The sequence below is a fragment of the Zalophus californianus genome, chromosome 11 (assembly GCF_009762305.2).
Source record: "Zalophus californianus isolate mZalCal1 chromosome 11, mZalCal1.pri.v2, whole genome shotgun sequence".
NCBI classification, from domain to species: domain Eukaryota; kingdom Metazoa; phylum Chordata; class Mammalia; order Carnivora; family Otariidae; genus Zalophus; species Zalophus californianus.
Genome location: NC_045605.1, coordinates 7,379,355 through 7,404,749, shown reverse-complemented (window position 1 = coordinate 7,404,749; position 25,395 = coordinate 7,379,355). Strand labels below are relative to the sequence as shown.

Below are 25,395 nucleotides of genomic sequence, written 5' to 3'. Positions count from 1 at the left end.
TGGGTCTTGTTTTCTGATGTGTCTCCATGACCCTGCGAAGTGCCTGGCACACAACAGGCATTTAGCAAGTATGTGCTAAATCAATGACGGCATTTCGATACCTGGGTCAAAATCTTTTCCAGATTTATTTGCTCTTCTCTTCACATAACCTATATCCTACCCAAACATGAGTATTTACAGCAATGCTTTATTTGGTTGCACACCAGAGTCATCTGGGGAGATTTAAAATACACTGATGCCAGAGTCTCATACCTAGAGATGTTTATTTTTGCACTGGCCATAGGCCAGGTGAGTCTAATGCGTACCCAAGTTTAAGAAGACCAGTGACTTACAGGATCTTTCTTCTAAAATACCTTTTTCTCCCCGGCTTCACTTATTAAAATCTTACCCACTATTACCGAAGATTCAGCCAAGACCCCTCTGCCAGGAAGCCTTCCCTGGAACACGGTTAAATTTGTCTTCGGATTACTGGAGTTTTGCACAGGGCCTGGCACGAGGCCAGGACTTGATAAATGTCTGAGTGGTGGATAATTCTGGGAGCAGAGCACACAGGAAGGCGTATTTATTGAGGGAATGATGTGTGGTTGGTCCTCATTATTTGCAGATTCTGTATTTGCAGATTGGCCTACTTGTAAAAATGTATCTGTGACCTCCAAATTAATACTCGTGGTGCTTCAGTCGTCCCGTGGACGTGTGCAGAGAGGCGAAACATCGGAGTTGCCCGAGGACACATTCCAGCTGAGGCTGAACAAAGTGAGGCCTCGCCTCCTTGCCGAAGCTCTCATACCGTAAACACGTGTCCTAAAAAGTACCATCTGGCGCTACGTCTTTCGCATTTTGTGCTTTCTGTCGGCGCATGTGGGGTTTACCGGGCCCCCCAGCCTAGCCCTGAGGTGCTGGCCAGTGTTTGTCAGGGCGAGAAGGCCGCGAGGCGCCTCACGGAGAACAGATGCGTGCCCCGCGAGCCCGTGGGGGCAGGAGTTACGGCGCTGCCGGCTGCGAGTTCGGCATTTGTGAATCAACAGTATGACATAAGGTGTCTTTAAACAGCAACGCGCCTATAAGGTTATGTGTTGATCGGTCCCTGAAAATGTTTTGACTTGAGGCTCACAGGAACGGACTCCTGTGTGTTCTCTGGGAGCCACGGGTCAGTATTTGCAGCAACTTCATATAACAGAACTACAGTGAAAAACAAGAGTTGGGTGTCGTTTCTCCCTCCTCAGAACTCTTAAGAGAGCTTACTCGTAATTTCTAATACCAGTTTCACTCAGCAATAGGGCACCTCCTAGGGGCCAGGGGCTGGGGATACAGCAGGAACGAAGCAAGTCCCTTTCTGTCACAAAGCTCACCATGTAGTGGTGGGGGTGGGAGGGGGAGACAGAATCTGAGCAACACATCCGTGTCAGGTGATGGTGAATGCGACAAAGAAACTCTGGGTCAGGGGAGGCTTCTGTGATGAGGTGACGTGTGCAGAGACCTGAAGGAAGCAAAGGAGATGTGCACAGGAAGAGGGAGGACTACGTATGAAGCCCTGACAGGTGAGTTTGTCTGTGGAACAGCAATGGGGCCAGCCACGCTGGTGGCAAGTGAGCAGGGGAAGCGGTGAAAAGATGGAAGGTAGGAAGGCAGCCTCAGGAGAAGCCAGGTCATGGGGGCTCCGAAGGGCAGCGCTTCTCAGACCTCACATAGCATTTGCACCGTGACGATCTTGAAGATTCTCATTCAGGACGTCCAGGCTGGGGTCTGAGATGCTGCATCCTAACAGGCTCACAGCTGACGCCATTGCTGTGGGCCCCGGGATCCTAAGTTGAGAAGCATGACCGTAGGTCACACTGAGGCCTTGGCTTGTCGTCTGAGATGGAAAACCTTTGGAGAGTCTGAGCAGAGGGAGTGATAGGACCCGATGTCATACTAACGCCTCGTAAGCCTGGGTTTACTTCCGCACCTGCGACTGTGTCCCAGTGATCTTCCTCCAGCTCTGTGCCTGTACCATATATTAAGACTGTGGACTCAGAATATATTGGGAACCCTGCATGTGCAAGTCTTCTTTCGTTGCATGTTTTCTCTTCGTTTTCATATTTTTATCCTGGCTATTTTTACACGTACATGCTTCCAAATACTTTAGAATTGTTTTGATGGATTTTAACCAAAAAGCTGTTGGGAGTTTGATGGAGACCGTGCTACCATAATACTTGCTTAAAAAGCACTCTGATTTGTTCAACTGTTCCATCAAGAACAATCTGGTACACACACCAATATTACTCAGCCATAAGAAGGGAGATCTTGCCATTTGCAACAACATGGATGGACCTGGAGGGTATGATGCTAAGTGAAATAAGTCAGAGAAAGACAAACACCATATGATTTCACTCATGCAGAATCTAAAAAACAAATGAACAAAACAAAATTGAAACAGACTCATAAACAGGAAACAAATGCAGTTTACCAGACACAGGAGGGTTGGGGTGGTGGAACAGATAAAGGGGATTAAGGAGTACAAACTTCCAACTACAAAATGAGTAAGCCACGGAGATACAACGTTCAGAGGTGAGTATGGTCAAGAATACCGTACTAACTTTGTATGCTGATGGGACAGTAACTAGACTTCTCGTGGGGATCATTGTGTAATGTATAAACATACTGTATCACCACTGATGTATATCTGAAATTCACAGGATATTGTTGTAAATTATACCTTAGTAAAAAAGAACTTAACTGAAATTTTTTCTTTCAATACAGTTCTCTAGATTTCTGAGACATAAACTTCTTACTAAGCTTGTCTTAAAATACTTTGCTTTTGTTCTTGCTGCTGTGAATGAAAGTTTTTTCTTCTTCTCTCATTATATCTACTGTTACTATTGGTGTCCAAAAAAAATCACTATTTTATTCACATAAAGCTTTAGTGAACCAGGTATCTCCATGACTCTTCACGTCTCTAGCAGGGCTTCATGGAGGACCTGAGGATTTTCCTGTATATATAACAACATAAAGTCATCAGATGGCCTCTTCCTTACCAATTTTTATATCTCTTACTCCATACTTTTATCTAATTATACTGTATTAATGGCAAAAGATTTTGCGTTGTTCCCAATATTGATTGGAACGCCTCTAGGGTTTCATTATTAAGCATTATATGGATTGCCGGTGAGGCTGTACACGCAGACAGACAACAAAAATATACATCACCTTGGGCAAGTTTACCTCCCGGTACCTCACTTCTCAATTGTAAAAGAAAAAAAAAAAAGAATATGATTGTTTTGAAACCGAACGAGCTAATAAATATAAAACACTTGGAACAATGTCAGGCACACAGTAAGCACTCAGGCAGTGTTAGCTATATGTAACTTTATGTTTATATGTATCTATACACACCACACTGTTAGAGCCTTTGAAAAGTCATTTATAGAAATATGTCTTCCTCCTACATGAAAGATTTAGGAAAAAAATAAGGAATGTGGATAGCAGTAAGATATTAAGATGATCATACTTTCTTCTTAAACTAACATTGTCAATTATATTAATAGACGGTCTAATATAGAAACATGATTACATTTTGAGAGGATTATATATGCTGATATTACCCCAAGAATTTTTATATCAATAATCATAAGATTGGTTTATCACTCTCCTTAATGTATTTGCTTTGCCATATTTGGGCACCCCTATTTTGAGGTTAGAAAAGGGATATGGTACTCCACCTGGACTTTTTCTCAGTGACAAACCAATTACTCAGTGTACCAGGTACAACTGGACTAGCTAGACTGGGCCATGCTTTCCTATAAAGGCACCGCAATTTCTAGAGATCTGATTTAGTGGTCTTCTGAAATATATCCCTGAACCTTTACTATATAAATTCCAGGGAAGAGCTTACTCCAGCATGGGGTCCAAAGAAAAAATGAGCAAGAGGAAGATGTTATAATTTATGAATAGAAAAACACCATACCATACCCTCTTCCAACAACTCAGTAACCTGGACAAGTTATTTAATTGCTGTGTCTCAATTTTATCCACTAGAGAACACACCACCAACAGCACAGCGTTGTTATAAAGATTAAATGAGTTAATATACATGGTAACTTAGAACAGTGTTTGGCACATAGTAAACGCTAAATATTATCTTAAAGTTTATGGGAAAAGTGAAATTGTAAAAAAACAGAAAACCTGATTTTCATTATTTTATGTTCTCACTGATGTAATTCTAAAAGTTCCCTCTTTACTAATGACAAGAAAGAATATGGAGGCAAAGGCTATGTTGGTGTCCTGCTAGCTCTTCTCACCACGTGTTTATATAACCAAAAACTCAAGCCATTTGGAGTTCAAATGCCCCATGCTGTGCTTTTGTTCATAATCTTGCCATATGAATCTTGTTAAATTAATAATTTAGAGCGATGTTTCTCAGAGGGAATGGGGGGGGGTGTAACCATTAGTTTGGAAAAGCCAAACATACCGAAGGTGTAAAGGTCACGAACACCTCGGCCAATGATCATCATCAGGAGATGGTGATGGAAAGCTGAGAAGGAACATGGGCATTAAAGTGGTTGGGGGCCAGTGACTCAGAAGAAAAACACTGGTCTGACAGTGGGCAGGAGTAAAGGGATGAAGGAGAAAATGCAAATATAATTAGGAAAAAAAGAAAAAAGAAACAGTAAGAGACACCTGAAAGGAAGCAAGGATTTTTCTGGTAGAAAATGAGACAACTGAGGTGGTGGGCTGTGAAAAAGTATTTTAAAATAAATGGCTCTAGACAAGGGGCAGCCACCCCCTCCCACCTCTCTCATAACATAATTTCATTAACATTTTAATTTCTAGCCACAGAACTCTCTCAAGTAATAAATTGCTACACTTTTCTGAGTTAGCTTTCTCCTAAGATCTAGAAGTTATTAACTACTGAGAAATTAAAGCCATGAAGATTTTTTTCCCCTTAAATAACTGCTATTTAACAAAATCTTCTATGAAAAAAAAGAGATTCTTATGACTGAGGGATTTTACCAAGAGTAGTATCATTAATTACAGAATACCTCAGTTCTTAGGGCATTTTTATATATAAATGTTAGCTAGTTGATCATATTTCATTTTAAAACTGTGTACATTTAAGAAGTAATACTCTGGTGTCAGGCAGGAAAATAGCAGCATGTTCCATGATTACCCAACCAAACTGGACGAGAGGTTAAGCCAGTACGCCGTGAACGGATGTGCTCACTCAAGAAACATGTATTTGAAAGCCTGCTATGTCAAAGGAATAATGCTGAGTGAAGATGAGAGACGGTATAAACTCGCAGACAGGTGCTACCCTAAGGAATACAAAATTGCACTAGGGAAACCAGATAAATGAACATCTAGAAAGTACAGGGTATATCACAATTAATGCTAATAACAGCAGTATCCATCAGGACACGAGACAAGGACACTGGCTATGATCTGAGGTTTGGAGAGGTGGTGTATAAGCTGAGGGGAGACCAATGGGGACAACACAGTCCCACCCGGACTACAGTGTTTGCCCCTGTGCTTGGGGGAAGATGCGGAGCAAGGTAAGGTAGGGCAAGAAAGGATTTTTGCCCAGAGAACAACAGGATCAAAGGCCCAGAGATGTTAGAGATAATAAAATATGCAGAACACCGTGCGATTAATACTGCTGTCGAAGAGGCTAGAAAGTCGGGATATAGCTAGTTCATGAAAAGTTCTGAATGCCAGCCATACCAGAGTTTCAACTTTGCTACGGGGAAACCACTGAAAGTTTTTCAAAAAAGGGAATGGTAGAGAGCACGGGTAGTAATGTCTCTGACGTTGGCCATAGGAATATTTTTCTAGATAGTATATCCTGAGGCAAAGGAAGCAAAAGCAAAAATAAACTATTGGGACTACATCAAAATGAAAAGCTTCTGCACAGCAAAGGAAACAATCAACAAAACTAAAAGATAACCTACTGAACGTGAGAAGGTTATCTGCAAATGACATATCTGATAAAGGTTTAGTATCCAACATCTATAAAGAACTTAGACAACTCAACACCTCAAAACAAAATAATCCAACTAAAAAACGGGCAGAAGACATAAACAGACATTTCTCCAAAGACATGCAGAGGGCCAACAGACACATGAAAAGATGCTCAACCTCACATCATCAGGGAAATGCAAATGAAAACTACAATGAGATACCACCTCACGCCTGTCAGAATGGCTAAAATAAAAAACACAAGGTTTGTGTGTTGGCGAGGATGCGGAGAAAGGGGAACCCTCGTGCACTGTTGGTGGGAAGAATACAAGCTGGTGCAGCCACTCTGGCAAACAGTCTGGAGGTTCCTCCAGAAGTGAAAAATAGAGCTACCCTACAATCCAGAAATTGCTCTACTGGGTATTTACCCAAAGAATACAAAAACACTAATTCAAAGGGATACATGCGCCATGGATGGAGCTAGAGGGTATAACGCTAAGTGAAGTTAAGGCAGTCAGAAAAAGACAAAACCATATAATTTCACTCTTCTGTGGAATCTAAGAAACAAAACAAAGGGAAAAAGGAGAGACAAACCAAGAAACAGACTCTGGACTCTAGAGAACACACTGCTGGTCACCAGAGGGGAGCTGGGTCGGGGGAGGGGTGAAGCAGGTGATGGGGATGAAGGAGGGCACGTATTGTGATGAGCCCCGGGTGACGTATGCAAGTGCTGAATCACTATATTGTACACCTGAAACAATATTACACTGTATGTTAACTACCCTGGAATTGAAATTTCAAAAAGGGAATGGCATATTTCTACCCACATTTTAGAAAGGTAATGGGGAACCCCTGAGAGTTTCTGGCAATGCCAATGACGTGTTTCTAACTCCATTTTAGGATAACTCCAGCTGCATTAGTTTGGGGGGAGGGGCCAGAAACCAAAAGATGCATTAGGAAGGTATTTAATAGTTCAAACAAAAGGTGACTGGTATCTAAAGTTATAAAGAAAAAAAAAAAGAAACAAATAGGATATATTATCTAAGATAAAGCCAGTGGGTCCAGACAAAAGATAAAGAAGTAAAATAAAAATATTTTTAAAAGTATTAAAGAAATTGATGGCATCAAATGACACACATACACTGCAAAATGACTGAGAAGAAGACGCTGGGTAAAGGCGCTCAGTGGCCCCAGGGGGAGCTATCTCAGTGAGATGAAGAGAGGGATGGACAGCAGATGTTCTCAACCAAGTTTCTGGACCATACACCCTCTTCTCGGGCTCCTGAAGGCTACAGACCTCATTCCAAAGTAATGCTGTTAAATACGTAAAATAAAAACACAGACGGCATTACAAAGAAGCCAAATATAGTAAAATATAGTCATCGAGATAAGTAGAAATTGTGAATTTAGTGACTTTTTTTTTTTTTATGAACCCAGGAAAAGAACAAGATGAAGGAGCCGCTCTAATAACTACCATGATTTTGAAGTAGCTAAAAGTGAAAATGGTATTTTGGAGTATTTACTTCAACTGTGACACGACAGGGAAACATTTATGATTTCTGTGGGTGATAAAGTCATACAGGCTGTTATTGATACTGGATGTATTACGTTCATAATTGAGGGAAATGCTCAACTTCAGTGAGGACAGGATTATAAAGATGTAAGTTTTTTCCCTGTCCGACGTCACAAAAGGCCCCCGTTCTACCCACAGGTCCTCTGGGGAACCACAAAAGTGCAGGTGGCAAGTCCCAGCTCTGGAGCAAGTGTGTGAGGGAGAGGAAAGGACAGCTCATGGTTTCTTTTAGTAAGTTAGGCAGGAAAGATGTAAGACAAAGATGCTTGGGGCGGGGGGTGTGTTAGGGAAGGATAAGGTTTTTGTTAAGAAGTGTGAGCCAGGAGAATGGATTCAGTGGGGCAGAGAAAAGGTGTGCACATCTGTCTATGAACGAACTGAGAGTAAGTCTGTTAAAATCACCCCAACGCTGCAGGCCCTCCCTGCCTCCATGCGACTCAGGGGGCCAGGAACGCCAGGGGTCAGGACCAGAAGTCAGGGGAAGCATCTCTGGCAGGAACCTGAGGGGCCGGGTGGGGGCATCGCTCCCTTTGCTCTCTCCCACCTTCTCTTCTGACCCGTTGTCGATCTTCTGTCCCGGCCCTGGAGATACCCACAGGCTTCGCGCTGCCATTTAGTAATCCACTCTAAAGACTCCTCTCGTGGCTGCTTCCAGACTCCCTCCACCCAAAATCAAAACTCCCAAAGAAAGATCAGTGAGGGTACTGGGTACTGGGATGCTTATATAATTAAAATAATTATTAGACATCTGAGTGTGGAAGATTCTTGAGGAAGGGGTGAAGGTGCAATGAATATTATTAGGACAGCTCGTTAAACCAAATGACTACCTAAAGAAACTGATGAAAGCCTACTAAATATAAGAGTCTTCGCACACTGCTGGGCCCTGGACCTCCTTCCTTGTCCCTGCACCTTTCCGCCTCTGCGCTGGTGTGTGTGTGCACGCCATGTGCATGTGCACAGAGAAAAGGGGGTGCAGGGAGGACAGAATCAGCTTACTCCGTTTCTCACTCTTAGGAGAGATTCCTAATCCACTTGGTTTGGTAAACAAAGAGCTACTTTACTGGAAAGCACAGCTTTGGCAACTTTGGAACCAGTATTTCTAAGATAAATAAATAATCTTCTTATTTTATTTCCAGTGCTGATTATTTTTTCAGTGGTCATACAAAAAGCTGAGTGAGAGGCTATCACACAGTGGGAAGAAAATTAGTTCAGGATTTTGGTCAAATGTAAATCCAGGTGGAACTGTCCTGCTTAGATGAGGTGCCGATCAACAAATAAGTACTCAAATCTATTGAAATGCACATCAAACTGAAGCGCTCATTTGCTACCAAGGTGGGAAGTAAACACTGCAGATCTACCTGCTATTCTGAGGGATGCTCAGACCCAGGACTCAGCACCCAGCAGCACACTTGCCAAACCGGCATTCTGGCTTCTGGCGGTCACTCCGGAGCTCCAAAGTGTTTCTCCACCTGCCATGGCTTCACTCAGGTGCTCTCGCAGCACGGGGTGGTCTCGAGGCTAAGTGGCAGTTGCCAACCTGGCACCTGCTTCCCAGCCACCTAGGCCAGCACTAAAACTTCCTACCTCAACCGACGTCACAACAGCGATTTTGTGACATTTTTCCTTACAAGTGGATTCCAAGTGTTTCTTCAAAATCATACTTTAAACATGCTCCCTGTACTCTGAATCTAGTCTCTGTGCAGACATTGGGACCAATCAGCGGCTCTCTCTTTAACGCAATCAGAAGACCTCAGAGAACACGGAACAATAGGGAGCTTACCAGGGAAATAAAAAGGCAGTCATTTGAAGCATTTTGTTCTCCAGAAAAGAGAGTAATTTGTTAATTTTCTCACAGGAATCACCAGAATTGCCACCATTCCCCGTATTTAAGAATGTAGAGTAATTTCTATGATTCTGCCCTTCCTCTGGATTCATCCCATCCATAAACAGGTCAGGAAAGAACAGATAGTCTTTATTTCCAAAGCTTTACAATCTTGAGGGGGACGGTGGGGAGGATTCGGAAGATGCTCCCTATTGCACAATTCAACTGATAAAGAGCACAGTGAGGACCATGAAGAAACCACAGCCACTGGCTCAACTTCCACCCCCAGGACGTCCTAGCAAACACACAGGAGGGGAACACACCAGGCTCAGAGGTGTGCAGATCCAGGAGCAGAGAAGCCCCATTTAAGGAACTCAAATACTTCTAAAACTGGGAAATCAGCTTATTTTGAAAGTTAACACCATCCTATCCTTACACAAAGATGACAGAAAGCCCCGACAATCCAAAGCATTAGATTTACTTCTCTCATTCACAGGACTTAAATGATGGCATCAAACTCTAGGGTTTATATGAATTTAAGCAACAGCAGTGATAATAAAAATGACCCTTATCTCAAATACAGAGTAATTCACCACAAAACTGCCTGACTTCAAAGTTCAGATACAGGTGGACATTTACACTAGACCACCTTCTTTCCAAGGCATTTAGTAAAAATCCAAACCCAGAGAATGGAAATATACTCTGGTCATGATACACAGAGAGGAGTTAGCAGCAGGTAGCCAAAAACAAGTTTTAAAAACCAATTATCTATAAATTAAAACTCTCTCCCAAAGAACTGCATAGTTAAAGAAAAATACAAAATAAAATTATAACCTAGGGGATGTGGCCAAACTGATACTCAAAGAAAAATTAATGGTATGACTGAATTTAATACTGGAAAGGTTAAAATGAGCAAGCGAACCAAATAAAGGTGAACAAAGGAATAAAATTTAAAGCAGGAATAAATAAACCAGGAAGCAAAAAAGAAAAAGTAGAACTGGTTAATAAAATGAGGAGCTGGTTCTGAACGCACGAATGAATGATGAATATCCTAAAAATGTGACCAAGAGGTGGGGAGTTCTGCAAATTCATAACAAGACAAATGTAAAGTTCAATAAAATGGAAAGGATTCTCCCCATAAATCTTCATGCCAATAAATTAAGAATCCATAATTAAAGCTGACTTAAGAAAAGGTTACAAGTGTTGATACCATGGAAGAAACAAAACTGTGCAAGATTTATATCCTCTATTCCATTCCTGATAAAGGATGTAAGTTCAATGGGTGTGTTCTAGCAAAACCTCAAAGCATCCAGCTTCACTTAGATTTTTGGGCACTGAAGAACATGGAAAACATGTCAGTGGCTTAAGAGGCTAGCATAATTCTGTTGATGAAACCTAAAAAAGATGGCACAAGAACTAACCAAATATATGCCTAACCTTACTTATACTACCCACAAAAGCTCTACAAATAAGAAAAGTAAATTATGTAGCATATTCAAATTGTAATAATACACACGAACCAGGTGGATTTTAGTCTATGATAATAGATATTTCTAATATTGAACAATTGTTTTTAAAGATTTTATTTATTTGAGAGAGAGAGAGGCAGAGAAAGAGAGAGATAATGAGTGGGGTCTGGGGGGAGGAGAGGGAGAGGGAGAAGCAGACTCCCCACTGAGCAGGGAGCCCGATGCAGGGCTCGATCCCGGACCCCGAGATCATGACCTGAGCCAAAGGCAGACACTTAACTGACTGAGCCACCCAGACACCCCTGAACAACCCTGTTAATTCAATTCACTCCATGTATTAATTAAAGGCTCATGAACTGGATTGGTTATGGAAGAGGAATGATGGAGCAATCAAGAACTTCTAGATTTTTGGCTTGAACAGCTGAGAAGAAGATAACACTGAAGTGGGGAAGGCTTGGAAAGACAAAGATTTGGAAGGATAAAAATTGTTTTAGATCATTTTCATTTCAGATACCAATAGCTATACAAATGGGGCTGTCCCAAGACAGCTGCACAGAAGAGAGAGAGAACGTTGGTTGTCACTGGCATAATGATGGTATTTTAAAATACAATAATGGATGGATGGAAGACTAGAAAAAAGAAGAGACGCCAGGACCAAAATTTCAGTAACCTGATGATAGAAAAAGACTACCTAGATTTGTGAATACCCTATTTTCATGTAGCACATATTGCCATACTTGGTCTTCAGTACAAAATCTATCTAATAAAAACCTCATGACATCACAAGGTGGTTTTCCTGCTAACCACTGAAAACTTCAGGTTTAGCAGCACTGTCATTTTGGGGATTTGTAAATTATTTGAATCTTTTTTGAGGGGAAGTAGTTTTCAAACCGTGCTCTAAAAAAATGCCTATGAGGCTGAATATGGAGGACACTGGGACCCTGCTCCTAAGATTTCATTTGAATAAAAGGTTCTATTCCAGGAGCAAAAATTGTTTCATTTGCTTTTACTCATATTTTACAAATATGATGTAACAGTGGACAATAGTGAAAAGAACAGGTCTTGAAGTGTATATCACTGAGACAAGGACAGAATCATTAAGTACACTGAAAGCAGTAATATTTCAGCCTTGCTGAAATTTAAGATTTAAACTGACTGCATGCTCAATTAAAAAGGAAGAGAATATAAATTAAACACTAAAAAAATATTTTTGAAGATGTGCCTAAAAGATACTTAAGGATTTAAAACTTAAGGGAATCCTCCCATAAGATATAAATCTATTTTCAAGTTTCTCACATTTAACTTTTGTAGTTATTTGCTGGAATATGTGTGAGTGTGTGTCTGAGTGTGTGTGTGTGTGTGTGTGTGTGTGTATGTGTGTGTGCAGGGAACAGCTATGTATGAAAACAACAGCTGGGGTGCCTGGGTGGCTCAGTCGTTAAGCGTCTGCCTTCGGCTCAGGTCATGATCCTGGGGTCCTGGGATCGAGCCCCGCATCGGGCTCCCGGCTCAGCGGGGAGCCTGCTTCTCCCTCTCCCACTCCCCCTGCTTGTGTTCCCTCTCTGTGTCTCTGTCAAATAAATAAATAAAATCTTAAAAAAAAAAAAAAAGAAAACAACAGCCACTGACATTCAAAAAGTGAAATACCAGAGAGGAAGTCCCATTAAAATCAGAAATCGGCCCAAGTGCCTACTATCAATCAACACTGTTCTCTAACTTCAACTAATGCAATAAGAAAGAAAAAAGAATTGAAATATTGAAAAAAATTGAATTATTACATCACAAATTATTACATCAATTATTACATCACCATTCTGAAAATCAACAGACTCAACCGAAAAGGTGATGGAACTCAATCCTACAATTTAACAGTACATAAAAGAGTTCAGTAAGGTGGCTAGATGGTTACTTAAAAATAAGTAACCTTCCTTTATACCAGCTATGGCCAGGTATAAAATATAGGTATACCAAATCACAAAAACTTTCCTTTATACCAGCTATGACCAGGTATAAAATATAGGTATACCAAATCACAAAATACCAAATCACAAAATACTAATCATAAAAATTTATTATGAAATCTCATTCATAATAAATAATGGTAGCTAGCATCTCTCAAGGACTTATGCTTCAATACACATCACCTGTTAGTCTCCACCCCGTAATATTAGATGACAGAACCATGATCACTGGTACTACTCACAATCTTACAAACAAACTGAGGCTTAGGGGAATTATAAGAAAACTGCCCAAGATTACATAGCCAGTAAGCATCACAAAAGGAACTCAAACAGTCGGGACTCTTGACAGAATGAGCTTCTTACACTGTTATGCCCAAGCTTGTCTATCAAATTAACAAAGATAGGCTGTATGGGAAAATGGCGACAGGTGCAAAGAATGGACTCACTCATGCAGTGTCAATAAGAATATAAATTGGTGTAACTTTTCTAGAAAGCAATTTTCATGAGCATATCTAGGAATTTGTTAAAAATAGAATCAATGTGTAAAATGATCCATATACATGGACACTTATCACACTGTTGTTTATAACAATAAAAAAGACTGGTCACACTCTAAATATTCAACGATATGAACTTGATTAAATTGCAGGAGTTGAATACGATGCCATTCAGCCAATTGAAAATAAGCATTTAAAAGATATTTAATGACACAGGAAAACATACTAAATGAAGAGCAATAAATAAAACTACATATGCATACACATTTCTTAAAGGTTGTGTTTATATTGACTAGAAGATTTTAAAAATGAAAACACCGATACCAAAACTACCTCTAGGTGAGAACTGTAGATGATTTTCAGCATCATTTTCGATGTTTTCTGGATTTTAAAAATGTGATAAAGTGAATGTGTTAAGTAAACTCAAAATTTAATTTTAAAAGATAAAATGAAGTAGTCAAAATAATAGAAATGCAGTTTAGGAAACATTTCCCCCATTTAAAACTGTTTTTACCCCTATGCATGTTATTGCCAATTTTAACATACTTTTATGCCCATGACTTTTATGTTGCTTAAGGTACTTTTCTATCTTAGCAACAACAGAAATAATACCTACTTTATCAAAATAGATGATTTACTGCACATTTTAAGCCTTTTAAATCTGTACTAATCATTTAAAATTACAGCAAAATTCCAGAAAGTATCTAATACATAAAATCACCATCCCAGTGAGGCAATTAACAAAAATGACAACTCAAAGGTAGAACAAAAAATGTCTCAGTCAACAAGGAGAAAGCCTCAACTATATGGGAAACTGGCTCCCTGTGAGTACACAACAAAAATGAGCTATAAAGTAAAAGCCAAGATCTGAAACAGTCTAAGTCACAGAATAAGGATAAAAATAAGCCCACATAATTTTGAATAGTAAATGAGTACAGATGACTAAGAACAAAGAACAAAAACTAATTTTAGCTTCACCCTAAAAAACATGAAGCGATAGATCTGAAAGCCCTTTGGAAAAATCTAAAATATAAATGGACATATTACAAGCAATAACAATAAACTTGATCTCACAGAATTTTTATATCTGGTAACCCCAATTACTCAGGACACGATTTAGAGCCTCTGAATAAGCAGACAGAAAAGCAAAACAGACAAAGTCTCTGTCCAATCAAATCAGTGGATACTGCTAAATTATTTTATAATAACATCGAGTGCCTCCCATGTGCCAGGCACTTCTACACTCATTATCTTGATTCGGTGAAAACAACTCTGCAAAAATACACAGTGTGTGATGGATGAGAAGTCACAGAGAAATTGAAGCTTGCCTCAGGTCACAGGCAGGAAAGGGCACAGCGGAGGTGCAAACCCCCATCTATCTGCTTGCAGAGCTCCCCCCTGCTTTCCCTGTGCAGCCTCATCTCTCAGTTCTCCAACCTAGACCATCTGAGCATTGTAGGGGCCTTGAATCACTGCCTAGACACTTTTATTTTAGACATAATATTAGCTGTTGTCGTTCAGTTTCACAGTGCACAGCAGCTTAGAAGGAAGGAGTGACAACATCAGCAAGGAACAGCTAACAGCAAGGAGAAAAGACCAAAGAATTCATTGATATAAATCAATGTAAATCATTAGGTCCTGCTGCCTCCACCATCTTAAAAAAAAAAAAAAGCATAATAAGTATTGCTCTTTAGTTTTAGATAAACCAGAAATCTCGATAACCTTGGCCAAGTTAATTAACATCTCTAGGCATCAGTCCCATCACCTGGAAGACAGGCAAAACAACGGTATAAATCATACAGAATTGTTGCAGAACTGTATCAGATAATGTAAGCAAAGCGCAGATGGCTCTCGCTTTTTGCTAATAGGTGTACATATCCATACAACTTTTCCAGAAGGCCTTTTGGCCATCAAAAACCTTAAAGCTCATTCTCTTTGATCATGTCTTCTATGAATCCTAAGAACACAGATGCAGAAACCATTTTTTTCTTACTGGGACATTCAACTAATGTATTATGATATTAGAATATTGGGGAAAAAAACAGATGTCTAACTGAAATAGAATAATGATTAAATAAAGTGACATGTTCTTAGGAAGAAAATGTTTAAAAAAATAAAAAATAAAGAAAAAATATTTCAAAGATTTATTTTAGAGAGACAGAGAGAGAGAGAGGGCGCAAGCCGGGGGAGGGGCAGAGGGAGAGAATCTCAAGCAGACTCCCCACTGAGCGCAGTACCTGACCCAGGGCTCAATCCCAGAACCCTGAGCTCATGATCCGAACCGAAATCAAGAGTTGGACACTCTACCAACTGAGCCACCCAGGCGTCCTGCCCTGAAATATTTTTAATATCATGAGAAAATCCTTAGTGCATGCTAACTGGGGTAGAAATGTGGGATACCAGGCTCTGTAAACAGTATCATTCTAATTATACAAGAAAAAGATCTATTGTTTTATAAACTCCCACGAATGAGGAGGCGGTAAGCATTACACGCATTAATATATGTATGGCACCTAGAACAATGACGGGCACAATTAAGTGTTATCTACTGTTACCAATCTTAAAAGCACAAGAGTAAACTAAGTAAGGTCTAAGTTGAGGCCTCAACAATGGGATGTGAGCCAGGCAAAAGGTAAAGGGGGATTAGGCGAAAATGTTCCAGGCAAAGAGGAGAACCTTGGGATTTTTCTACATTTTCCCTATCCACCCTTAGGGATTTGATAACTACCTCAAAGGCAGAACACTTTGTATTTTCAGACATCTGCTTGTGGGCTAGTTCACGGAGCATTAAGAATTACTGTCAGTGTTGTGACATAGAACCATGTGCACTATCCTTTAGGGGGGATTATCTTCTATTTTAAGCAAGTGAAACAATCCTTTGCCAATGTATATTAAAATTAAAGAGAGAAATCCATCAAAACGTTGTTAGTTATCTTGGGGTTACAGGGGTTTTAAAAATTGTTTACATTTCTCTACCTTTTCTAAGTTCTCCACAATTAAGTACATTACATTACTACAGCTGGAGATAAATGTTGGAAAAATCAATAAAAGCTACTACTCATAAAAAACCTTTTGAGGTTTCTGCCGAAAAAAAAAAAAAGCTCCCTTTGGTAGAACTACATTGCTGTTTAAACATATGCCATACCACACTAAAACTATGTTCAGGCTTATCTTCTTATGGACCTAAGCAACCTGCTGAAAAGACAGGGTCCTTCCTTGCCTTCCAACAATTTGGCCAGACAGGATTTCATGTTGTCCTGTCACTGGAGTACTTTGTAGAGAAAAGGTTAACATACCTCTCTTGTCTTCCAGTCCCATAACGCTAATTATCACGCATCTCTTAATTTTCAAACAATGTGTGTCAACAGACGTACACACAAGGACACGCTTTTTTAGGGAACAAAGTAAAAACTGAGTCACAGGGAGGCAGACCTGCCTGATGGGTAAGGGCATGGTTTTTAAAGCCAGACAGCATTTGTTCAAACTCCCTTCTGCAACTTTCTAGATGTGGAACTTAAAGCTATTTAAACTCCTGTGTCTGGGTTTCCTCATCTACAGAACAAGGATAATAAAAGTGCATAAGCATGGTGCCTGGCATCTCAGTGCCTGGTATATAATAGCTATCATTATGTCAGCCATAAAAACTGTAGTAAAGATAGGGAACTGATAACCTCCACATTACAGATCTGAAAGTCATCCTTATGCCATCAAGTACCAAAATTACTACGTGCCAGACAGGGTGTACTTTTCACATGCTATCTCATTTAAATAGCTCAAGAATCCTATAAAGTTTTCTTTTTCAAGATCCTGGAGACATATTCTGGGATGAAATAAGAGTACACAAATTATATTCTCAATTCATCATTTCTCTGAATTGTCACTAGTGAAACAGCAGTAATAATTAGAACATGTTTTTTGGTAAATCTTAAAATCCAAGCTTTGTGAAGTCATGAGATTTTCTACGTTGTAGGTTCATGAGGAATGTTAGCACTTAAAAACACATTTTTTTTAACAACATTTCGTAGATTTGAGATCAAACACCAGAATCTCAGTATTTTTAACTTGGTTTTACTTCGGTTTAAATTCGGAAACCTGATTTAATACATTTTTGTGATTCCCTGACCTTCTCACTTAATATTTCTCTTTCCAATAAAAACTATATCCCGAAACCATGTTTGCCACTTCAATCACTCACTACTCCTATCACCTACTTCATGTTCCAGACACACTGGCCCACCCACTCCCTGCTTGCCTTGACTCATGGCATTATTCACTTGGAAATGACTCCTACCCAGCTCTACCAGCTTGCATCTTATCTTTCAGAACTGGCATGCAGGCTTCCCTACTACAGTACCTGCATTTCTTATTCTTTGCTTGTCCCACTTAGTACAGTTCACCTAGCATTATGTTCTATCTGTTCATAATCTCTCTTCTTATAGAGGTCAGGGGCCTTATGCAGCACCTAGATCGATACTAAATTAATTATCTGCTGAGGGAATAAAAGCTTACCAGGGTGAAGTGAGCAACAACTGCAGATTAGTTTACAATCCTACATTCTAACACTAAAAGGACAAAAACGGTCTCTTAGTACCTTATATTCGTTTCTTTGAAACTGCTACCAAATCAGCATGAGAGAACTCTTCCAAATTTGTCTACAAAAGCAATGAAAAGCCCAGAAAGAGTACAAAAAGATATAAAAGGGCATAGAAATGGTATTAAAAGTTATAAAACGATAGCAACACTTTTACATCTGTTACAGTAATTAAAATTAATGTAAAAACCATCCTGGTCTGCTAGAATGAAAACAAGGTAACCCAGTTGTAGAATGAGGAAAATATTTTAAAAATAGAATTTCCATGAAGCACCTGGGGTCCAACTGGGCAAATGTAATCCATGAAAACATAGCTCTAGAGAAGCCAGTGATAGAAAATAGGATGTTTTTATTAGTCTTGTAATTAAAACAAATGTGTAGTAAAAGGAAGTGACTAATAAAAACTCCCATCGGCATACAAACATTCCAAGTTTCTGTTTCCTATTCTTCAATATTTTCCATTATAATAAACTAGTTTCATTAGACATTCATTATCAAATGCAGTTTAAAAAATACTGGCCTTTTTGTTGTTGTTTTGTTAAAAAGTTCATTTTACTTTGCTTGTAATGTTTGAGCACTTTAGTGATGACCAGATAGATGCTCGAGGTAGAATGTAAACGTACTTTGCAAGTAAAACCCATTCTTAAACTAAGTAAAAATACTCAAACATTCTGAATTATAGATACACCGTTACTAGATCATTCTGATATTTAAGGGTACCTTCAAATAGACAGGTTTAGGTTAACTTAAAAAAAGAATGCCAAATTGGAAGAAAACAGGTGAACAGAGGGATAAGATGGTAAGATAATTTTACAAATATTTGGTGAAGATATGTTTATAGTAAAACATTGGATGACACCATTAAAACAACTGCTATTAAAAGTAATTTATATGTGAGTGATTAAATAAATGGAAGTCATACCTTCTACAACCTAAATATATTAAGACTTAAAAAATATATATATAGTTCGCTGTGTTGCTGACTTCTTGTGGTTCTTGGAAAAGCCCAAAAAGTGTTTGAGACACATCCACTGCTTTCCGTTTATGATATTCACTAGAAAAACTAAACGAGGAAATGAGTAAAGAATTGATGAACTTTGCCAAATTTCTAAATATACTAGCCCCAAGTGTCTCTATAACTATTCTAAGATGGTTTAAAAAAAAAAAAAAAATCTGAATCAATAAGCGCCTCACCGGCCTGGGGATACTCTAACAGTCCTGCAACCAATAGGAAAACTTTCCCTAAATCTGGATTCGTATTTCATCTCTTTATCACCAAACACAGAGCACAGACCAGTATTGTTAACGGTTACCCAAATGGCAAGACTCCCAGTCAGAGTAATCAGTACTTGGAAGCGAAGGCTGTTTCTGAAGGATTTTAAGGGGTGAAGGGGGAGACAGTTTCGGGAAGGAAAGCGGGGCTCGCTTCTCCAAGTTCGATCTGGAACACGTCGGTGTAGGGGGTTGAAAATGGGAAGCAGCAGCCGATCTACCATGAACGCTGGGTGAAAATGGGGAGTGCGCCCGAGCCTGCGGGGTGCGGGGCGCGGGAGGGGCGAGGACTGGAGAGGGCTTTCCGCCGGGGTCCGCTAATGGCTGGGGCTGGATCCCAGGTGCCGGAGGATGCCTCACCCCGCGAGCGCGCGGCGTCCGGAGCCGCAGAAGCAGCGCTGTGGGTCCGTTCCCGTCCGGAGCGCCCGGGTTCGCCTCCATCTTCGGCGGTCGTGCCCCGGGGCGGGCGGGAGTGGACCGCTGCCCTAGGCCGCGGGGCCCGGGTCGCCGGCCTCCCCTAGCCCGAGATCCCGGCGAGCCGGGCTCTCCGCTCGGCCCCACCGGAGCCCCGGGAGCCGCGGGCGCTCGGGCCCCCCTCGACCTCCGGAGGGGGCCCCCCGACCCGCCCGGGCCTGGAGCTCGCCCCGCGACGCCGCTCTGGCCCCCGGCCTCTCCGCCAGGCGCTCGGGCGCGGCCTCCCGGCCCCGCCGCCCTACCCCCCCACCACCCCCACCTCGCGCGGCTCCCTCAGGGTCCCCCCCCCCGCGCAGCCGTGGCCGGCCCCCCTCCCCCGCCGCCCGAGGGACAAACCTGGGGGCCGCTACCCGGCATGGCCGACCCGCGAGGAAGCGGCAAGCCGGCGGCGGGGCCCGCAGCGACAGCGGCCAGTCCGGCCCTCCCCGCGCGGCGCCGCGCCCGCCCGCGCGCCCTCCCTCCCCGCGGGCCGCGGCCCCGGCGCCCCCTCCCCCGGCTTTGCACAACTCGCGCCCCGGCCGCGCGCACACCGAATTGTTGCTCAACCTACTTGCGGTCTCTTCTGAGCGGCCATCACAACATGCCCTGGAAGCCGGGGCGGCCCCGGGGCCCTGCGCCGGGCGCCGCCTCTCGCCTCCGCCCTGGGCGGCCGCCGCTAGGGCGCGGGGCGAGCGGGAGGCTCCCCCATGCCTGCCCGCCCGCCCGCCCGGCCGGCCGGCCGGCCGCACGCCGGGGCCTCGGCTCGCCCGCCGCCCGCGCCGCTGCTCCGCGGGCGAGAGCGAACCCGGCTCTCCCGCCGGCCGCCTCGCTCCTCGGCCGCCCGCCCGCCCGCAGCCGCAGCCGCAGCCGCCGCGCCGCTTCCTCCTCCCCTTCCCTCTTTTTCTTCTCCTCCTTCGCCTCCTCGGGAGCCGAGGTTGGCAAACCAGCACCTGCTGCTGGAGATCACCGAGAACTGAAACAGGAAACCCCGAGCCAAGGGGAAAACCCGGGAGGCGTGGAGAAGGGGTGAGGGGAGCCGCTAGAACCTGTCGGGCTCCACCGACGCTCCCGCGCCTCCTCCCCTCGCACCCCTTCCCCTTCCCCGGCGCGGGGGTCTCGGCCTCCGGTCCCGCTCCCCCAGCCCCGTCCAGGAGGGCGCCTCTCCGCTCGGCTACACCTCGTCCTCCCAGCAATAACGCGGACCATTCCCTAGGCAGTCTAGGGAACCGAGAGGCTGCCTACTTAGGGCGAGTTTCCCGTGGCTGTTTGCTTATTATCAATATTCTGTAATGAGGAAAAACCACACCCTTAGCAAGACCAATAAGGGAACTTACACAAATGAAGCTGCTGGGATTTCACCCAGGGACTTCTTTCGGCAAGGAAACTGGCCTTATTGGAAATGGCAAGATGTCAAAATCGAGGTTAAGCCCAGGATAAATCCAGATCTCTTTCTAGTGGTTGGGAGGAGACAGCCCTCTGCACTGAGTTGCAAGTGTGAAAAGCACCGAGAACAGAGAGCCTTTTTTTTTTTTCCTTCTTTCAATTGTCCAACACCCGGTACAATTTAGGTCAACATTTCAGTAATGTTCAAATAATCGTATTCACCTGCCTGTGGCTTTATCACCAGGTGCCTCACGCCTAGCCTTGGGCAGGATGCATATGCTTTGGGAGTGAAAGAGAAGGGAATTTATGTGGCTTGTGCCCCTAGCATGTGCCACCAGACTAGGTAGCCTGCTTTAAATGCATTATCTCATTTTTGTGTCACCACAGCCCTGCGAGCTAGGTGTTATAATCCCCTTTATCCCTCAGCAAATTGAGGTTAGAAAAATTTTCTGAAATGACACAGTTTGAATATGAAGAATTATAGGTCTGTCTGCCTCCAAAGTACATACTTGTTTCATTGGACCAGCGTTCATGCCCTTGATGGCAACTTTTCACCTTTAATACAATTATTTCTTGCCTCTCTGAATTGTTTTCAATAGAGTATATATGGTTTAAGCCTGGATCTGTTGAATTTGCTTGGGCTACTTAGTGGTACTGAGAGCCATAATGCTTACCGGGCCTAAAGTTTTATAGTTTCCAGTTCTCTAAAAAAATTTAAAAAATTGAAAAAAAAAAAAAGGCTGCCTTTATGGCTCAGTTGAGCAGCACAGATGTCCCCACTTCTTTGGCCAATATTTGCAGCCCTTTTGCTACTGATGACGGGGTCCCAGATGAGAGCATCCTGCTGGCTGGTACCCATGGGCATCCTCAATACTGGAAGATGAAAGGGGTGCATCTTGCTGAGCCTGCTTTCCACTTCAGCAGGCCAGTCTTGGGCCCTATTAAGTGAAATAGCAGACTGGTAGGCTTCCTTGGGGCCATGAGAGCTCTCTGGTCCACTTTTCTGGTATCATCTTTAAGACCCTTAGGATGTCTGGCAACCTGCTCTCTGTAGCCAGCTTCCACTGGCACGATGGGAGGGATGCTCTGGGAAATCCTCCCCTGTTCATGGAGCCAAACCCTCAGAAATCTCTTGAGCAGTATTAGGGAGTGGAAGGGACATAAAAAGAGGCTGGCTGGCTGACAATAAGTGACAGCATCTGTGGCATGATTTTAGTGATGCCAGCAGATCCCCTAGTCCACAATATATCACCCACACAGTCTATCTTAGTTCCCTCATTTGACTCAACCGAATTCCATTCAGTATGGATTAAGTGTGGTTATAGACCAAGCCACTACATTAGGTACTTTGGAGCTAAGAGACATGAATAATTATTGTAATTGCCAACATTGTGTGAATGCTTACCATTCTAAGCACTTTGCATGTGCTCTCTCATCTAATACCACAAAACCCCTGTGAGGGATTGAATAACTATCACTATTCCCATTTCACAGATGAGAAAACTCAGACCAAGATTATGGTCAGTAACAGTGCACGGTTGAGCACAGAGTCAGTCTCGCTCTAGCTTCAGGACCCATTATGTGACTACGATACTGTAACTGCCTTTAGTTACCTTACTATGTATTTGGGGAGATAAAAACATACAAAAGTTCAAAGAAAACTAAGAAGACAAGAGACCTGAGGAGTGTTAAATATGTGTCATGGGTAATAAATGCAATGAAGTTTCAGAGGACAGAAGAGTTGTCTTAAGTTGAAGTGGTGGAGAAGACACACACAGAAGATGACCTGCAAACGAGAGACAGAGACAGAGACAGAGACGGAGACAGACAGGGAGATTGAGCTCAGTGTAGCCTGTACACAGAAGGGTTTTGAATGCAGGGTGACATGGAGAACATCCTATTTTAGGAAAATTAATACTGTGATGGTTACTGGATGGTTTTGCAAGGGGAAGGACTGGAACAGGGAAATATGTCTGACGTCCATTATGGCAGGACGGACGTGAACTATGGAAGTAAATAGCGAGGGAGGAGAGGAAGGGACAGTTTAGTGAGATAGAAGGACCTGAAAAGCACCGAGTGATTGCACACACTTGACGAAGATGGACTTAAGAAAGGGGAGAAGTCCAAAATAACTTCACGATTGTGAATATGAAATCTATAGTGATGCTAGCTGGAGAAAAAGGGGAAGTTTAGGGATAGAGGAACTACTTTTTTGAACAAATGTTTAGAATAGTTTGGTTTCAGGCATGTATTTGTGGTACGGTGGGATATGCATGTGGAAATGTTTTATAGTATTATCTAGAAAAGACAAAGAGTTGGGTAAATGAGACTTTTATGTTATTGAGATGGTATGAAAACTTTAAATGCTCACTGTTATAGTAATAACCAAGCATGGTTGTACATCTTAGGTAAACCAGAATTGAAAGAAAATCTCTCACAAAAATAAAATGCTTCTATGGCTCCGAGACAAATGAGCATTAGGGAAATCATCTTTTCTTGACTCCAAGTTATATTTACTTAAAAGAAAAAGAGAATAAATAGGAAAGAAATTCCAAGGAGTTCAGAAAACGTAAGACTGATGAGAGAAAACTTGGAGATCATTTCATTCGATCCCACTTTTCATTTTGCAGTTGGTGAAAATGAAGATCAAATTTTGAATGTCTGACAATAAAACTTCAAAATAGGCATTAGGCAGATATGGCATGTTTGCTGTTACCAATTCTGGAGAGACAACCAACCTGTGTTTTAGTTATAAAATCAAGGCTGGACCTTGAATTGTGACTCCGAATTGCACATAATTAAAGAATTTGAGTGCTTGTGGCTACATAGTAGGCAAAGCCCTGGAACAGCCTCACCAGTTAAAAGCAAATGCTTTAAAAAGAACAGATTTGGGGCTGGGGGCAGGGATGGGGGTGGGGGGGAGGGTAGAGAGAATGGTTGCCAGAGCAGCACTTCTTTCTAATATATAGCTCCCAGGTAAACTGCTCCACACCTACATTCACGTTTGAACCTCAAAAGACAAGAGTTTCAGATGGCCATCACATCCCACCTGGCTGCCTCGGGCTGGACCTTCCAATGGCCAGCCACCTTCTCTAAGACCTCCGGAGACTTCAGAAGTGATGACCCATAAGTCACCCTCAGATTCAAAAGTGGCACAACCCCCCTGGCAACTGCTTCTACTCTACCCAGAGCTCTCCTAGTGGTGTCCTTGGGTGTTTCCTCATTGGAAATGTGTGTATCCAGAGGATACACTTGAGGATGTGAGAGAACTGTTTCTCCTGCCTCCACCATTTCTACCAAAACACTTACCTTAGTTGAGACAAAGTCAAGAGTCCCTTCTACGTGCTTCATCTCCAGCTGTTTGGCCAGCACTTGATTTCCTTCAGTTGACGAGCTTCATACCCATAGCCAGATGACTACTATGATTTCTCATTCAGTTTCTTTTACGTCTTCCAGAGAAGTCCTGGTTAATTCCAACCATCTGGGAAATGTCAAGTTTTCTTACTAGCATTACCCTACACAACCATTTCCTAAGCCCATGATCTGTGTAAGACAGACACAGAGGGATAAAACACATTCTTGCCCATGTCCTTCAGTGACTGCTTAGAGTTGCTTTTTAACGCCAAGTTTGCAGGGAAAGGAAACTAGAGGACACAAGATATGTGCTGTTGGCCAATCCCAGGACTTCTTCCTTTCGATGAGTTACCACAAGATTCCATATTAGCAGCATGACTCTTTTTTTTCCCCCTAGCACTTGTGGGAGGCCAACAGAGAGCAGAACAGCAAGGGTTTCAATATGCTGTATCATACAGTCATGGGCTTGGTTTTCTACCTGAACCAGACAGTGTGGCTCCCCTCATTTACGACATTGGGTCAACATAGGAATTTTGAGAACAATAAACACTTCGTCTTGAATTTAAAAATGTTGCTAAGGTGGTGCTTGGCTATTTTCACAAGGGCCATATGTTTCATTGTAGCTCACCTTGCTCAGAAATGTAAAACAATTTTTTGTTTTAACATGGAATTTCAAGCACACCAAAAACATCCTCATCACCTCTGCAAGCATCTATTGTTTTAAAAGGAAATCGGTACACAGAATTACAAATGTATACCACTGAGCTAGCTGGAGACGGGGTTATGGAATTTTCAGGTTAGAGTGCATCCTATGTGAAAAGGCGCTCTCAGGAGAATATTAATTGCAGCATTATTGGCAAAGGCAAAAAAAAAAAAAAGGAATAAACCTAAGTATCTATTAATAGGAAACTACAGAAATTGTGGTATCTGTATACATTAGAATGTCATTCACCTATTAAAGAGAGTGAAGTGGCTTTATGTGTATAGAATTGTTCTTGAAGAAGTCAGGTAAGGACCAGTGTATCTAGTATGCTACCATGTGTGTGAAAGACAAAGAAAATCTCTGCGTGGGCTTATATGTGCCCTGTA

The 25,395-nt window shown here is 42.2% G+C and overlaps 1 protein-coding gene across 4 annotated transcripts in view; it reads right to left on the bottom strand.

Moving 5' to 3' along the window:
- The window catches only part of ZC3H12C (zinc finger CCCH-type containing 12C), a 68,951-nt gene extending 48,718 nt beyond the window's left edge, over nucleotides 1-20,233 (bottom strand). Inside the window, exon 1 of one of the 4 annotated variants that reach the window (XM_027579314.2) lies at nucleotides 20,141-20,233. In XM_027579314.2, the coding sequence (XP_027435115.1) occupies nucleotides 20,141-20,164 (24 nt within the window). In that variant the 5' untranslated portion in view covers nucleotides 20,165-20,233. Of the gene's footprint in view, nucleotides 1-17,844; nucleotides 17,858-19,476; nucleotides 19,734-19,926; nucleotides 20,049-20,140 lie in introns of those variants that run through there. The other 3 variants (XM_027579316.2, XM_027579313.2, XM_027579317.2) reach the window with 3 other exon arrangements.
- Between the last annotated feature and the right edge of the window lie 5,162 nt (nucleotides 20,234-25,395).